Source organism: Ctenopharyngodon idella, chromosome 3 (genome assembly GCF_019924925.1).
Source record: "Ctenopharyngodon idella isolate HZGC_01 chromosome 3, HZGC01, whole genome shotgun sequence".
NCBI lineage: Eukaryota > Metazoa > Chordata > Actinopteri > Cypriniformes > Xenocyprididae > Ctenopharyngodon > Ctenopharyngodon idella.
In genome coordinates, this window is record NC_067222.1 from 39503026 (window position 1) to 39520439 (window position 17414).

The 17414-nt window shown below is 43.3% G+C and overlaps 2 protein-coding genes across 3 annotated transcripts; both read right to left on the minus strand.

Moving 5' to 3' along the window:
• Positions 1-2181: 2181 nt before the first annotated feature.
• On the minus strand, positions 2182-8705 carry eif3g (eukaryotic translation initiation factor 3, subunit G). The gene is made up of 10 exons (XM_051889808.1): positions 8529-8705; positions 8408-8454; positions 7417-7505; positions 7268-7327; positions 5172-5276; positions 4818-5007; positions 4620-4727; positions 4400-4536; positions 4012-4118; positions 2182-2284 (listed from the first exon to the last, which is right to left on the minus strand). The coding sequence occupies exons 1-10, from the start codon at positions 8549-8551 to the stop codon at positions 2269-2271; spliced, it is 882 nt and encodes a 293-aa protein (XP_051745768.1). The 5' UTR covers positions 8552-8705; the 3' UTR covers positions 2182-2268.
• Positions 8706-10013: 1308 nt separating this feature from the next.
• LOC127510229 (uncharacterized) lies at positions 10014-17075 on the minus strand. Of its 2 annotated transcripts, XM_051889805.1 has the most exons (3): positions 11227-17075; positions 10871-10951; positions 10014-10411 (listed from the first exon to the last, which is right to left on the minus strand). In XM_051889805.1, the coding sequence occupies exon 1, from the start codon at positions 14589-14591 to the stop codon at positions 13425-13427; it is 1167 nt and encodes a 388-aa protein (XP_051745765.1). In that variant the 5' UTR covers positions 14592-17075; the 3' UTR covers positions 10014-10411; positions 10871-10951; positions 11227-13424. The 2 variants fall into 2 exon arrangements, with proteins under 2 accessions (XP_051745765.1, XP_051745764.1); XM_051889804.1 differs by having other exon boundaries at positions 10871-17075.
• Positions 17076-17414: the final 339 nt, after the last annotated feature.

The window sequence follows — 17414 nt, forward strand, 5'->3', positions numbered from 1 at the left end:
GTGTGTTATCAACATGTCAATTTATTATAAGCACAAGACATTAACAGCCAATGACATTTACAGCTGGAGAGACTGGACTGATTTTCTACTGTTTATTGTCAATCACCATATAACTTAGATGTTATATGAATATGGTCCCAATTTTTAATGCACATTTAAGAGGGCAAGTTGCAACTATTATTAACAATAATGGAAAGATGAGGCTTATCACTATCAGCCCGTCACACTATCATCCTGTTTTGCACCATTTCCTGCCAGTCTGTCATCATAGTTATGCATTTCGATTCACAAGCTCGCAATTCGAGTCAATATCAGTTATTTTGGATATACTGTATATCAGGTAGCTACAGTACATGGCAATTTTTGGCAAACTAATGCTGTAAAATATACATGGGAATCAGTTTAATATAGATTAAAATTAACTGATTTAAAACCTAAAGTCCCCCTGTGGTGAAAATCAAGTTTTTAATTTTGTTTACATGTCCATCTAGTGTTTTTAACATGCTTTAAGACAAACCATGCGCAAATTCATAAGTCAACACTGAGTATTTTCTCTTTGAAACTGCAGTAAACCAAAGACAGTATCCTTAGAAACGCTTTGAACATCTCAGAACGTCAGAGGGCAGAAGGCAGCTGACTGACTCGCGAACGGGAACATGGTTTGTGTAACATCAGCAACACATTATTAGCTGTTTGATAACATAGTCAAGCAAACACTAATCATATTAACTACCGTTATGCGTCTGACGTTGTAAAAAGCGATACCATTGTGCAGCGTTGACCGAGTGGTTCTCGTTTGAGCTCGTGAGTGAGTGGAGGCGGGGCTAATTATCATATTCATAGGTCCGTGTATATTAAATGAAGCAATTGTGTAGAGTTACATTCGAGCTTTTTCAAGTCATTAAGATTATTTTTTTTCACAGGAAAAAAACTTTTAGATATGTAATTTTGGTGATCAAAGATGAGTTTTAAGGGGTAAAATTATAGACTACAGAGGGACTTTAAATTACATTTAAGGAAATTTTTATAATAAAAAAATTATAATAGGCCTACTAACTTTAAAATTATTTCTACTCTAATTCGTTTTTTTTTAAATATTAACATTTAAATGGTGGCTGTCAATTTGACTGATTTATTCAAACATGCATTATATACGCTACTGAAAAACATTAAAATTTATAATATGGTGCATATATTTAGCCTAAATTCTCCTCTCTGGAATTTTTCTAGCTGACTAACGAGTTTATAGTTACTGAATATGTTTGTTCTGAGAAAATGTGACGTTACATGACATTATTTACAAGCTGTTTTATTAACAGTCTTTCCGTGGTTGAAACACTGATTATACAAGGCACGATACAGATTTCGGTAAGTTGTACTGTATCTTTTAACATACCTTCAGATGTTCATTCATGTTTATTTTGCGCTGTAACTGGTATTAAAGCGGAGGAGAGGATCAGTTTACGTGCGCTTCACACTGCCTCTTCTCTTGAACTACAGTGATCTGACACGCCACATTAAAGAGTGCCAAAACAGTATTTATGTTTATTTATTTAGTAGTATAATGGGCAGAATTTGAAATATGAGACTTTGTTTCATGTCAAAAGCAACAAACCACAAAGCTTATTGCGATTTATTGGATGGTTACGTATCTCGCGCTTTTTTAAGTGGGTATACGGAAATCCTTAAACTTTTCTAGTGGGTATATGGCGTATACCTGCGTATCACGTAGACTACACCGTATGAGACATGTAACGTCAACTGTGTCTAAGGTCATTACATGTTTCCACTAACACATGCTTAGCATGAGTAATTCCTTCTTACCCCAGTAGGGGCCATCTTACCCCTCTTTTAATGTCTTACATTATGTGATATAACAACTAAATTAGCAAATGTTTCTATTTATTTCCTATAATAACACATTGGCTGATGCATCAGCATCCCGCACATGCTAAACTTATATCCAATATGTTACAGTTTAAGAGTAAATCTATCTTCCCTCATGTTACTACTGTATGCTTACTTGCTAAACTTCATTTTAAATCATTACGGTGAATGTGTGGCCTGTTATGGAGCGTGACAAATTTATATTTTTTTCCGCTACGCTTACGTTAATATTTCTTGTCTAATCAAAGACAGATTAAGGAACATAACCACACAGTGAAACATCAGACAACTGGATGTTTTATAATTTGCATTTATTTGGATCACCGCCTTATACAATTGGGAGAACAGCTCTAGATCTCCTGGAATATTTATGGAACTCTCTCAGTTGTTGGAAGGTCTGGAAAGACAAAGAAAAACATGATTAGATCAGAGAAAACATATCTTTTGCTTGATTTAGACTAGGCCCTGATATACTTCAAGCGAAATCGAAGAACGAACTAGTGTGACGTCACTTCAAGAGTTTGAAACGGCTTGCCAAAGCAAACCATCCAGAAATGTTCGCACCGGCTATTAAACACCTTCAAACTACCATTGGTCTGTGGCAATTACAAAATAGGTAGGGTGTGGCTCTGAGGCTCTGCCTTTTTTGACTTTGAAATCTCTTCCAGTTAATTTCTTCTGTTCAGTCCGTCGAGGTCAGATGCGAGTAAAAACATGAACACACTGGAGAGCAGCTTTACATTTTTCGTGTTTAATACTGTAAAGCTGCTTGCTTCAAAGGAATGTATGGTATAAAGCGGTAGATAAACAAACATGATGGGACATGAATTGCAGAGCTTGTGCAAAGATCCACATCACTATGAGCCGATGCTATCTTAACTGCTGCTTTCTCACGGTTGCCATTTTTGTTGTGCGCTTATCTTGTTTTGAGAGAAAAGCACTTAAGCACATATTTACACATTAATCTTAACACAATCTCAGCAGTGGGGATGCCGTCAGGATGTTCACTAACAGTATATCGCTGCAAAGGTATTTCGTAGGGTGAAGATTTCTCATCAAGTTGAAAAGCTGTCTCGCGATATCGCCATGACGGAACGCGAGGGTAAAATTAGGATAGAATATGCCATCACAACATTACGCCTCCACAGTCATTTTGCTTTTTATAGAAATAAAAAGCATTTACTTCAGTTAGATAACGGTCCCTTCAATCCGATCCAGCTAATCCAACATGAGCAGCAGAATTGTACATAGTGCAGCAGGAATCAGAGTTCACTGATCAAATCAAAAGCAAGTAATGAGATGACTGACAAGACCAAAGCGGAGGATTCGTTCCACAACAGAGCCTAGAGTCTGACAAAATGTCTTACCTTGTAGAATACACACTCAGCACCACCGCTCCCTATTCACAGGGTATGCGCAATCGTGAAAGCCAAAAAGTAAAACGCGAGCACAAATTCAAACGCGATTTCAACACCCCGCATTTTGAAAGCGGCTCCCTGATGCATGCAGATATCTCCCAATATAAAAACTAACATACGCCGGTCTGTGTAGTTGTAACCATCTCTCAGCTCTGTATCATGCTTAAAGAAAAATTTGATCTCTATTTGCACTTTGAATATTGAGAGAGTACTTTGATTATGGATGCACTTTTTGTTTGCACTGAAGACTAAGAGAAAACTGTTATTCATTTTTATTTATACTGTTTTTATTTCTAGGATTAATTTGTGGAAATGAGTTCAGTTAGGAGGTCAAAAGTTCTCATATGAAATCATACAGGAGAGAATCCAGTCAGTTGAGTTTGTGGCAAAACCTTTTACAGTGCTTGAGTATTGTTGTCTTTTACTGCATATGATAATTCATACTCAGAAAGTTGAACTGAAATGTCATATATAACAGGATGATTAGTTAAAACATTTATAATGCACCTGCAGACCATCTTTCTGGCTATGTATTTCATCATTGAGGATTTCTTAAAAATACTGTGTAAAAATTTTGTCTCGTCTTGCAAGCTGTCTCGTCACACCCCTAGTATTTCAGACTTCTTTTTACCCCCAAGCGAAGAACGAAAAATAACATTGCTGCAATAATATCGGGCCTTAAATTAAGTGTTTCTGGAGGACTCACTTGGCCCATTCCACATTGAGAATGAGATGATCGTATCCAAAGCCCGACACACCAGCGATGGCTCTGGCTGCGTCCTCACGGCGGTGGAAGCTGATGAAGGCAAAGCCCTGGATGGGGAAATGGGGGATGAAGTTATTTCTTCAGAAGAATAGCGCATGAGTTATTGCATACAAGTTCTTCTCATGTCGTGCTTCATGTGTTTCTTACAGTGTATCAGTCATTTTATAAAAACAAGTGTGAGCAAATCAGTTTATTTTTAGTTGAACTATTAAGCTAACGTTCCTGTTTTGTTCATAAGTAAATGAGTCAACTTCGATCTTTTACTTCTCTATGCCTTATTTGTCATTTGTCAAAAAAATCCATTGTGGTGTTGTTTCACATCTCTCACCTTAGACTGGCCTGTGTTCTTGTCCTTGGCCAGATAGATCCTAGAGATGGAGCCGAAAGGCCTGAAAAGCTCCTGCAGATCGGTCTCCCTGGTGTCCTCGGAAAGGTTGGTCACACGGATTGTAGCATTATCATCAGCTGCAGAGAAAATATCAACACATTACCATTAGTCTTCTCGACTGAGAACATCAGTGTTGGAGATCTGCATGTCAAACACGCACCTCTGCGGTTAGGCTGCATGGACTCTCCTCTGCGCGTACCACCGTCCCGCAAGCTGGGGGGAACATACTTCCCAGTCTTGCTTTGGACCGGTTGGGCAGGCTCAGGCTCTAGATATCAAAATAAAATTATTTTTATTAAAAGCAAAATGAATAAATCAACTTCCAAAATATGCTTAACACGACATGAAGTTGTCATACCTGCTGCCTTCTCTTTTTCTCCCGTGGACAGACCCAACTGCTCGGCCAGTTCCTTCTGCATTGGACCAAGCGTGTCCTTGTACGGACAGCGAGTGGTCCAGTGATCCCCCTTACAGATACGGCAAGACACGATCTTCTGACCTTTCAGCTTGTTCATGGGGTCCTCATCTTGGTCTTGAGCATTCAAGTCCTGTAAAACAGTGGGGAGAATCACTTCAAGTTGGCATCGGTACAAAAGGGAAGTGAAACACGTCAAAGTCAGAACTGACTTACAAAACACTTAAAACAGTACTCAGAAACAACAGTTTCTTAATATGGATCAGTGCAAAAAATGTGAGTTCGTCACCATCATACCTCTTTACTGGAGATGAAGGTCATGAAGACATCATCACTCACTGTAGTGGTGGCAACATTCGGACCTGGTTGATCTGATACCGAGTTGCCAAATTTCTTCCAGTTCTGTTGGAAAATGACAAATCAATCTCTCAAAAAAATCTGTTACAATATGTTTAATGGAGATATAAATAGGCCTGTCATGATTATTGATTAACCGTCTAATTGTGCAGTTTAAATTTCATTTCCATTTTGCCAAATAATATAAAAAAAAATTGTTATAAAGTCTTAAAGTCTTTCTTCATACAAAATGAAGGTTTGTTGGTTTAATCAGACTGCAATATATTACAAATAATTGTATAAATATTAATTTTCATAGCATTTAAAGGGTTAGTTCACTCAAAAATGAAAATTTTGTCATTAATTATTCCCCCTCATGTCGTTCTACACCAGTAAGACCTTCGTTCATCTTCAGAAAACAAATTAAGATATTTACAAATTTCAATGGTTCACCACTGGGGGGCGTGACTTTGGCAGTTTGATACACGCTCCAAACCACTGATTCGAAACAAAAGATTCGTAAAGCTTCGAAGCTTCATGAAGCAGTGTTTTGAAATCGCCCATCACTAGATATTGTTGAATAAAGTCACTATTTTGTTATTTTTGGTGCACAAAAAGTAGTGCTGGGCGGTATACAGGTTCATATGGTATACCGGTTTCAATTTCGAGACCGATATGTATTTTTCAAAAACCGCCATACCAGTGCGTAGCTGAAACAGCTACTGTCTCTATTCAATGGCCATGAAGCGCTATGTAGAGCGTATAGAGAGCGGACTTCTATTAACTGCATACCCAAACATGGATGAAATCACGGAATCCAGTCACAAATAGAACTTACTGTATAAAGCTGAACGTCACAGAATTTGACAATTTTTGGATGAATAAATCAAAAGTCGGGCTGTACAATGAATCAGATATTGATACGGACTAGCGTCTGTGAATATTAAAGCTAAAAAAGACTAGTATTGAAATCTGAAGCCTGTATTAATGAGCGCCACATTTTCCTCTACTACTACACATACTGAAGCACGTGTGACACTCGCGATGATTTCAGTGTCTGCTGTCTCACTCACTATACACATGAACTTCATCTGCAGAGCTGCTCTTAGGGTCACTTTATGAACATTTCACCATTTAATTTGATAAAACTATCGACATTTGTTGTATCTTATACACAGGAAGTCAAAGGTCTTCACAACCCTGTCAAAATAAAAGTTCGGTATAACTTGAAATAACAGAAATATACTATTGTACAAACAAGTATACTTTAATTAATAGAGATAATAATAATAATAATAATAAAAAACACCGTTTATTAAAACAAACTCAAAGGTCTTCATTGAGTTGACAGAAATTGCACAGTAAAAATGTAGCCTACTTATTAATATTATTAATTTAATTAAATTATTAAATTATTTGATTACATTTTAAACTAAACTGTTAGCTTTATGAACTGATTTGATTACAATTAATTTTTAATTGTCCTTACAATGTTTATATAATATATTCCCTGTACTCCTGACAGTAAAATATGCCGAAATAAAGGTCCAGTGCAAAAAAACGTGACATACCGTGAAACCGCCAGAATCTTAAAAAAAAAAACTGTGATAGAGATTTTTGGTCAAACCGCCCAGCACTAACAAAAAGTATTCTCCTCGCTTTATAACATTAAGGTTGAACCACTGTAGTCACATGAACTGTTTTAAATATGTCTTTAGTAGCTTTCTGGGCATCTGAAAGTGTTAATTATCTTGCTGGCAATGTCTTTGTGTTCTGAAGATGAATGAAGGTCTTACAGGTGTGGAACGATATGAGGGTGAGTAATTAATGACAGAAATTACATTTTTGGGTGAACTAACCCTTTAAGCAAATCATATGAGCCTAGTTTATAACTTTAAAAGGTAAAAAACAATGTACTCAGCTTACACTGTAAGTAACATGAACAAAACAATTAAATTGATAATCATAATTATTTGTTTGACAATTAATAGTCAGTACAAAATTCATGATCATGATAGGCCTAGATATAAATAGACTAAAGACAAATTAAGACGTACCTTCCTCCTGGCAACTGCTTTGGAGGCCTTCCGTGTCTCGATTTTGAACGTCCTGACAATCTGACCATAGAGGAGCAAAGAATAAATATGAAAATATGAAACACTTTCACAAGTACTATATAATATAAAGAATATAAAACTCTGCTGACCTTAAACTTCTGGCCATCATCTTCCAACTTGTATTCTGTGACAGTCTTGATGTTACCTTTGACAGTCTCTTTTGGCGAAGGAAGTGTGCCTGTTGAAAAATATTTTATGTAAACAGATCTGTTATAGATGCATTACTAGGTTTAGTTCACGTGGAAGGTTAAGCTGTCACAGTATGCATGTATATGTCCGCTAATACTATTTATGTCTATGTCCGCTAATACTAATACTATTAATACTAAAAAAAAAAAAAATTTAATAAGTAATTTTTTTAATAATTCCAAATTGTTCCAGAATTATTTTTACAGTTTTACAGTTTTAACTGACTGCATGGAATATTAGTATTAGTTTAATGTTGTCACATATTCAAATGAACTGTTAAAAAAAAAACACCTAAAGATTGTTAAAATAGTGGGGAAAAAATAACCAGGTACATAATTTCCTTTATACATTCATACAATTTTTGTGAATGTGATGTTGAAAAAATATACACCAAGTTGCATAAGTTATCTAACTTCAGCCTTAATTATTCTCAACAACATAAAAACAAATCTATTTTTACTCTATTTGTCCAAATGTTGTCAATACTGATACGTAAATAGTATAGTATAGTATAGTATAGTGTGGTATGATATTGTGTAGTATGGTAGATCATACACATTACTGGATAATTTGGCATAGAATAACAGTACAGTATATAATATTATAGCTGGGTGTAGTATTGCATAAAACAAGGTAATTGTGTGTGTGTGTGTGTGTGTGTGTGTGTGTGTAGTATAGTATAGTATAGTAACGTTATAGCATAATAGCCACAGAACAAAGCACCAGCTGCCTTCTTCGATCAGACATCCCGCTCACTTACTGTAATTTTCACTATAAGCAGAGGGTTTATATGTCTGTAAAGTATGCTCTCATATCGCTTCGTGACATGTAATGAGTGTAGTTTAATGAAAGATTGTTTAAACACGTGCAGGCTGCGCTGCGGCCTCGTACCTTCATCTCCCTCCTCCTCCACCTGATCAGCCCAGCTCGGCTTTGAACTGTCGAGAAACACAAGACATTAGATGCCTATTAACCAGCAGTAAGACGAAATAAAAACGATACGAAAACTTACTCGTCGAATTCGGTCGACGGCATCTTTACGGGCTGTATTGAGCCTCGAGAGGAAGCGTTTCCCGGGACAGGACTCAGGCGTCGACAAGAGAGCACGCTGCGTTACAGCGGCCCCTGTAGGCGCGGAGGACTGCAATCAGACCCGGCGCGAGATCATTCGTATGTGATTTGAGGAGAAGGAAAGTGTGCTAAAATGAGCCAGTTTTGTTCTCCCGGTAAAGAAAATGAGATTAGATAATTATATTTCATCTATATCCAATGGTTTATTTTATAAGTTAACTTTCGAGCTATTAAATGTATACTGAACGTAATTTATAACATTTTAGTTAGTACATTGCAAAAAGAGATGTGACACGTTGTCCAGAATTTTAACACGTGCTGAGTGTGCTCAGGGACTACACGTTGTGTCAAATTTAACACAGTAGATGTGTGATCCATCTTAACACACAGATTGTGTAAGGTAATTTTAACACACAATCGTGTCATTTAAACACATTAAGTGTAACTGAAAATTATCATTATCTGCTAGTTAATGTTCATACAACAATAGCCTATTAAGCATTACCATCCATTTGTAATTCTACAAAACTGAAATAAAACAGACAAGATGTAAAAATGTTATTAATTTAAAGTCAAATTTTGTCAGGGTAGAGAAAAATGCATTCACAGTGGCACAACAAAATGCTCTAAATCTTAATTTAGATGATTAGATGACACAAATGCTTTGTTATGCTATTATCTATAATACAGTATACATTAAAGTGTTACCAACAACTACACCTTGATTGATTGAAACAATCATACAGTCAAGACTAGCAAATAACATTTCTCATAACATAAGATCAACTTATAAAATGTCAGATACAAGATAAAACTTTCCAAATCAGACAAATAAACAATTTTAAATGTCAATAACAGTCAATTTTCAAAATATATATATATTGTTTGTCAGTTTTCTTCATAAGACAAATGCATTTGTAATGCACTGGCTATTAACAACAGTCTTCATTAAAAGTGTTGCCAACATCAATTTACACTTACAAGTAACAAGACTAGTGGATGACATTTCTCATTAACTCAGATACTTTTGGATACATTTAAAGAAACATTTTAGATCAGGCAAACATTCAGGCACATATTTTGAAATTGTTTGCAATGACAATCACTTGGAAATATTGTAAAATTGTAATTGTGTACTAATTGTGAAGTAATACTTTTTGTTACATCTGCTATAGTTGTATTTGATGAAAAATATATTTGGGCCTCAAAAGAGGCAACACGATAAGTAGGAATGTCAGCGTTTCAATATTAGATGATCCAGTCTTAGAAAGAGAAGACCGAACTAATCTTTGGTGGACAGGACAAGTTTCACACCTAAAATATATTGTCCACAGCACGTCAGGCCCTCATTCGCAGGAATGGTTACTCTGTCAATCCTCGCAATGATGTACTGTCATGTTGTTGGGGGGGGGGGGGGGGGGTTTTTTAAGGCTAAACCCTCCTCATTTTACACTCAATGCATGTGTTTTTAAGGTTAAATAAGTTGGTAAGAGTGAAGAGGTTTTTTTTTTTTCCATTAAGACTTTGTGTACCATTGTGATTATTTACAGCAGCTCCGGAGATTTGCACTAAAGAAACCTAAACAGTCAGAGATCGACATGTGCAATTACCTGCATCTGTCCTCTTTCACGTCAAGTCATATATTAATGAATATTTGTTATAATAAATTAAATAAGAGATGTGCAAGTAAAGACTTCACACTTACATAGCATCTGCTTGGTCTTCCATCCCCTCTAAAAGAGAAAATTACTCCTTTCCATGGTAGCTTCAGCTTTCAACTTCTCAGTCTTTCCATCTGTTACTTATCCAAACTCATTATCGAGCCTAAAAGAGGAAACATTTTCAAAATATATCAGTGTTACTAACAATATCAGAACTTTTGCATTGTCTATTAAAATATCTTAAAGGGATATTACACCAAAAAATGAAAATGTTATTGTTACTGTTGTTGTTACTCAACCTCAAGTTCCAAACCTGTATGTGTTTCTTTCTTCTGCTGAACATAAAAGATATTTTTAAAGAATGCTGGTAACCAGACACATGACGGTAGCCTTTGACTTCCATAGTTGGGAAAAAAAAAAAATATATATATACTATGGAAGTCAATGGCTAGCATCAAGTGTCTTGTTACCAACATTCTTAAGAACGTCTTCTTGTGTGTTCAACAGAAGAAAGAAAATCATACAGGTTTGGAACAGTATGAGGGTGAGTACATAATTTTTGGTTGAACTATTCGTTTATGTAAAAGAAAATAAGTAAAGACTGAACTGCAATGACACCTACCACACCCAGCATATCCGAGCAGCATTAGTACTCAAAGATTTCAGCCATTGTGGGAGTCCCCTTCAATGTTCATCTCCACTGCTGATTAAATCAAAGATACAAAGAACAAAGAATTGAAGAACAAAGTATTGATCTCAACAAAATACATTCATTTCTAATATCTATCAAACAGTGAGATGATGTAGTAAGCTGCAAGTTAGTATATCATGAGAAATTTAAAGGCCAACTGACAACAGTCAAGGCCTAAGATAGATAGACAGACAGCCAGCACATGGATTGCAAATTATATTGCCCAAAAAATGTCACCTAAAATATCCTCACATTAACAATGCATTTACTGTACAAAAACAAAATACCTGGATTTGAAGGGACTCTCCAGCATTTGTGCTAGGGCTCCTGTGCTTGACGTGAAATCAAACTTCTATCTGTCATTATCAACAAATTCTTGAAAATAAGTTTAGTGTTAATCTAACAATGTCCTTGATGAAAATTCATACCGTAGAATGTAAGTAATGCGATGTGAACAAACAACATTTCACGCTGTCAACCGCAAAAAACGTCTTGGTTACGTATGTAACCCTCGTTCCCTGAAGGAAGGAACGGAGACGTACGTCAGTAGTGACCGACGAATTGGGATATCGCTAGAGAGCCCTATCAGCTTCGAGTGAACTAAAACAAGCCAATGGAGTTGGCGTGCGATATTTGCATAATGCGCACCACCCCCGCCAGGTGGTATAAATAGGGGAGCAGATGCAATCGCACTCTGTTTTTCGCTGAGGAGACAACCTAGTCTGCACTGCAGCGAGGGTAGAGAAACTGTGGCGACGGGACGTACGTCTCCATTCCCTCCTTCAGGGAATGAGGGTTACATACGTAACCGAGACGTTCCCTTTCAGTCGGTCACGTTTGGCGTACGTCAGTAGTGACCGTCGAATTGGGATCCCAAATAAAGCGCCACAGTTATGAACCCCTTCCAGTGCCCAGCGCAAGCTCTAGCCACCCGGCGCACCAATGGGACGGGGAAGGGGGTGAGCTTACGCCAAGAGAGTCTACTGCTGTTCCAAAATACCCACTAAGTAAACTAGACTACACTGGGGAAGCGAACCCATAGGGGACGCTGCGGAGACCACTACCTACCCTGCAGGGGAGGAATTTACGTGGAGAATACACATATGGACTGGCCATGGGCAGTACGCATATGGAGTCCCTAGGATGGCTCCACCTGGCATAGGTGATCTGACAGGTGACAGCAGAGGTGGCTCTGCTAAGGGAAAGACACAGGCTCACCGTGGGGAGTTGACCGTAAACAATACACACATGGGACCACTCACGTGGAGGGGTCACAACATATGGCACCCAGCCAAACATCAACGTCAGTGACGGAGGTTTGGCCTGGCATCAGACACTCCGCAATGTCCGAGCCGAAGGGGGAGGCGGAGGAACTCGACAGGGTTCGCCAAGCGGGGAACTCGACTGGAGTAAAAGGATGCACGTATCCGGCCCAGGGGGCGGGAATGGCATTGCAAGCCGACACTAGAATGGGCTCTTCGCGTCTACCGGCTGCTGGAAGCGAGTACACAGGAAGATACCGGTTCTACACGAAGGCTATAGAATCTAGCGAACGTGTTAGGTGTCGCCCAGCCCGCAGCTCTACAGATATCTGTCAGCGAGGCGCCGTGTCCCAGTGCCCAGGAAGAGGCCACTCCTCTGGTGGAGTGGGCTCTCAACCCGAGCGGGAAAGGCGCGCCCTGGGATTCATATGCCAGGGCGATGGCATCCACTATCCAGTGGGCCATCATCTGCTTGGAGACAGCCTTTCCCTCCTGCTGGCCTCCGTAACAGACAAAGAGATGATCTGAGGTCCTGAAACGTCGCGTTCTGTCCACGTACAGGCGCAGAGCGCGGACGGGACAGAGCAAAGCTAGGGCTGGGTCTGCCTCCTCCGAAGGCAGCGTTTGCAGGTTCACTACCTGATCTCTGAAGGGAGTGGTAGGAACCTTGGGCACATATCCAGGCCGGGGTCTCAGTATAACGTGAAAGTCACCGGGCCCGAATTCCAGGCACGATTCATCGACCGAAAATGCGTGCAGGTCCCCTACCCTCTTGAGCGAGGCTAATGCAACCAGGAGGATGGTCTTAAGGGACAGTACTTTTAACTCGACTGATTGCAAAGGCTCGAAGGGATGACCCCGGAGAGATGTAAGTACCAGGGTGAGATCCCAAGAGGGTACAGAGGGAGGGCGAGGCGGATTTAGTCTCCTCGCCCCCTTTAGGAACCTGACGATCAGATCGTGCTTCCCCAGCGATTTACCATCAACTGCATAGTGATGTGCGGCAATAGCGGCAACATACACCTTGAGGGTGGAGGGAGACAGCCTTCGCTCCAGGCCCTCTTGCAGGAAGGAGAGCACAGATCTGACCGAACATGATCTGGGGTCCTCTCAGTGAGAGGAGCACCATTCGACGAACAGGTTCCACTTCAACGCATAGAGGTTCCTCGTAGAAGGAGTTCTAGCGGAAGTGATAGTGTCTGCGACCGCTTGCGGGAGATCACTCAGAACCACGGGTCGGGACGCGGGTGCCAGAGGGTGCCCCGTCTCTGAGTCAGGAGGTCCTTCCTCAGAGGAATGGGCCAGGGAGGTGCTGTCGTGAGGAGCGTGAGGTCTGAGAACCACTGGGAATAGAACCACTGGCAGGGCGTAGACCACCCTGATGGTTGATGTACGCAACGGCCGCAGTGCTGTCCGAGCAGATCAGTACATGCTTGTCTGTCAACAGCTCCTGGAAGCGGCCCAGTGCAAGATATACTGCTAGCAACTCGAGGCAATTGATATGCCACTGCAGTTGAGGCCCCGTCCACAGACCCGACACTGCATGCCTGTTGTACGTGGCCCCCCACCCCGTGGCAGAGGCATCTGTGTGGACCACAGCATGCCTGGACACTTGTTCGAGGGGAACTCCAGCCCGCAGGAACGAAGGGTCCGACCACTTGGTGAGAGTGCGACGGCAGTTCGGTGTCACGGGGCCATCTCGGGACCCGGCCGTGGAGCCAGTGTTGAAGCGGCCTTGTATGAAGCAATCCGAGCGGCGTGACTGCGGCTGCGGATGCCATATGCCCCAGGAGCCTCTGAAAGAGTTTCAGTGGGGCCGCTGTCCTGCGCTTGAGCGTACTCAGGCAGTTCAACACTGACTGGACGCGCTCCTCTGTGAGGCGCGCTGTCTGGGCGACCGAGTCCAGTTCCATACCGAGATAAGAGATCCTCTGCATGGGGGCGAGTTTGCTTTTGTCCCAGTTGACCCGAAGACCCAACCGGCTGAGGTGAGCTAACACCATGTCCCTGTGTTCGCACAACTGCTCTCGCGAGCTGGCCAGGATGAGCCAGTCGCCGAGGTAGTTGAGAATGCGAACGCCCTGTTCCTTGAGCGGAACAATGGCCACCTCCGCAACCTTCGTGAAGATGTGGGGCGACAGGGCCAGTCTGAAGGGTAGGACTTTGTACTGATATGCCCGACCCTCGAACGCAAACCGTAGAAAGGGTCTGTGACGAGGCAGAATCGAGACATGAAAGTACGCATCCTTGCGTACTTTCCTTTCTCCAGGTTGATCGCTGCAAACTAATCCTGGGGACAGATGCATTCGAAAATGCGTTTCTGCATAAGCATCTTGAACAGCAGCCTGTGAAGGAACCGATTCAGGACATGCAGATCGAGGATTGGCCATAGCCCACCACCCTTATTGGGTACAATGAAGTAGGGTCTGTAGAACCCTGACTTCATATCGGCTGGAGGGACTGGCTCGATTGCATCCTTCGCCAGGAGGACAGCAATGTCCGCGCGGAGAACAGGTGCATTGTCCAGTGACACCTGAGTGTAGTGGACACCCCTGAACACTGGGGGACGCCGGGCGAACTGAATTGCATAGCTGAGTCTGATAGTGCGAATGAGCCAGCGGGACGGGCTGGGGAGCGCTATCCAGGCTTCCAGACACCGAGCCAGCAGGGACCAAAGGCACCACAGACGTATCGGGGGTGGGGCAGCGAAGCAGAGTGCTGGGACCCGACTCGGACGGCATAGCGGCCCAAAGTGGGGTCAGACTCTGCGAGATGACAGTGTGTATGGGAGACGGCTGGGAGGCGGCCTCGACCATCACACTGGGACCTGCTGGCGAAGTGAGAGGGGGCTGCGAGTGGCAAGGCGGGGCCTCGCACACTGACAGCCGCGCCCTCTTGTGACCTGGAGGATTGGGAAACTGCTCTTTTTGTGTAGAAGTGGGTACCGCTGGACTCCGGAGAGCCAGCGGCAGGACAGACAGAGACACAAATTCCCCCCGGCCCTCCTCCGGGGGTGGGAGAGATGCTGGAATCCTCTCTTGAAGAGCAGAAACCTTCCCCTCCTGGTCGCCCATCTCAGGATCGCGTCTTCCTCGATCTCTTGCCACCTGGTTTGGCCTGAGCGGGCTGGGCGCCGTGTCTGCGACCGGCTCCCTGCTGTTTGGCGGGTGTAGGCTGCTGCTTCGCCGACTTAGCAGGGGCTAAGGACGACGCAGGCGGGTGCCCTCGGCGACAAGCGGGCTGAGGCTGTGCGGCCGGCGGCGGGGTGGAGGCAGCAGCGGACCGCCAGGGCAGGACATGTTTGATAGCCTCAGCCTGCTTCTGGGCGACAGAGAACTGCTGGGCGAAGCTCTCTACCGCATCGCCGAAGAGGCCGACCTGAGATACGGGGGAGTCCAGGAACCGATATTTATCGGTTTCCCACATATCAGCCAGGGTCAGCCATAGGTGGCGCTGCTGGACCACAAGCGTGGCCATCGCTTGACCAACAGAACGTGCCGTTACTTTAGTCAGTGGCGGCACGCAGCTCCCCAAGCAGCTGCTGGTCAAGACCTCCCTGGGGCATTTCCGTCAACGTTTTTGCCTGATATACTTGCAAAAGGGCCATGGCATGCAGGGCGGAGGCAGCCTGTCCACAGGCTCTGTAAGCTTTCTCCGTCAGTTCTGACGAGAATTTACAGGCCCGGGATGGGAGACGCGGTTCACCGTGCCAGCCGGCGGCCGTTGGACACAGCTGCATCGCAACAGACCGCTCGACCGGGGGAATCCGCGTGTATCCCCTAGCCTCTCCGCCATCCAGGGTGGTAAAGGCGGACGAGGGGCCAGGTCTAGCGCGAACGCTATAGGGCGTCCGCCAAGACCTGGTCACCTCATCATGCACCTCCAGGAAGAAAGGCATCGGGGCGGGGCGCTGGGGACCAGCGCGGGCCACCCCGAGGTACCAATCATCAAGCAGAGACAGGCCGGGACACGGTGGAGGATTCCAGACGAGCCCGACCTTCTCGGCAGCCCGGGAAAGCATAGCCGTCAACTCAGGATTGGCCTCGGGCAACGCTACTGTCCCGGAGGGCCAGCCGAGTCTTCATCTCCTGAGGACTCTTGCTCACCTTCCGATGCCGCGATCGACATACGGTCATCCGCATCCACTCCGTAGAGGGACCAGCACGCTCCAACGGCAGCACCACTGGCTGCAGTGACGGAGCGGCGCTCGGCGGGGAAGCCCTGACCGTGATCCTCAGATCACCCTGCCTACACGCCGACGCACCGTCACCCCAGCCGAAGCCAGAGAAAACGGCGGAACGGGGCATAGGGGAGGGGACCCCTGCTCCCTGAGAGCCAAGGAACGAGAGTCTCGATCTCAACACTGCAATAGTCATGTTCCCACAATGAGAACATGAACTATCCACAAAAGCAGCTTCAGCATGCTGAACGCCCAGGCACGTGATGCAGCAATTGTGACCGTCAGCGGGGACCAATGAGCGACCGCATCCAGTAAAGTACAGACGAAATGACATCTTGAAAAAGACGCAGGGTTCGTCTGTGAAGCTCTTTTAGAAGGGAAATGCTCAGCTCACTTGTGCTGAAGCACACAGGGAGTGTCACGATGTGTTCGGGTACACCACTCCCCGAACACAACGGAGGAACCAGCCCAAATCGCAACAGACAAAAAGCTGGGAAGCTTGGGAAATTTTTGCTGTAAAAACAGCAGTTGAGAGCTTATAGCTCAGGCTCCTCGGGAAGCTCGCGACCTTGCTGAAGTGCCTTAACACCAACACAAGACGCTGTCACTTCACAAAGGCTTGTAGTTACACTCTCAGTCTGAAAGCTAGAACACAACTGGTTGGCTCCGAAGCGAAAGACAGAGTGCGATTGCATCTGCTCCCCTATTTATACCACCTGGCGGGGGCGGTGCACATTATGCAAATATCGCACACCAACTCCATTGGCTTGTTTTAGTTCACTCAAAGCTGATAGGGCTCTCTAGCGATATCCCAATTCACATACTGACGTACATTGAACGTGACCGACTGAAAGGGAACATCACGGGCACTGTGAACTTACCTGATGCAGCAAGGTAAACGCTCCACATTAAATTGTTCACTTATAATACGCTCTTTTAGGTGTTTATAATGATCTGGTGTGCTGGACAACTTGTCGTGCGCTAACACTTCACTAACGGTACACTGCTCAATGCACGTCGCCACTTTCCAACT

Excerpts from the sequence above, each read along its gene's own strand:
- eif3g (XM_051889808.1), bottom strand. The coding sequence starts at position 8,551 with ATGCCGTCGACCGAATTCGACGA. Across the intron at positions 8,455-8,528 it reads CCGTCGACCGAATTCGACGA|TTCAAAGCCGAGCTGGGCTG; the intron begins GTAAGTTTTCGT and ends GTTTCTCGACAG. Across the intron at positions 7,328-7,416 it reads ATGATGGCCAGAAGTTTAAG|ATTGTCAGGACGTTCAAAAT; the intron begins GTCAGCAGAGTT and ends CTCTATGGTCAG.
- LOC127510229 (XM_051889805.1), bottom strand. The coding sequence starts at position 14,591 with ATGGCCAATCCTCGATCTGCATGTCCTGAATCGGTTCCTTCACAGGCT.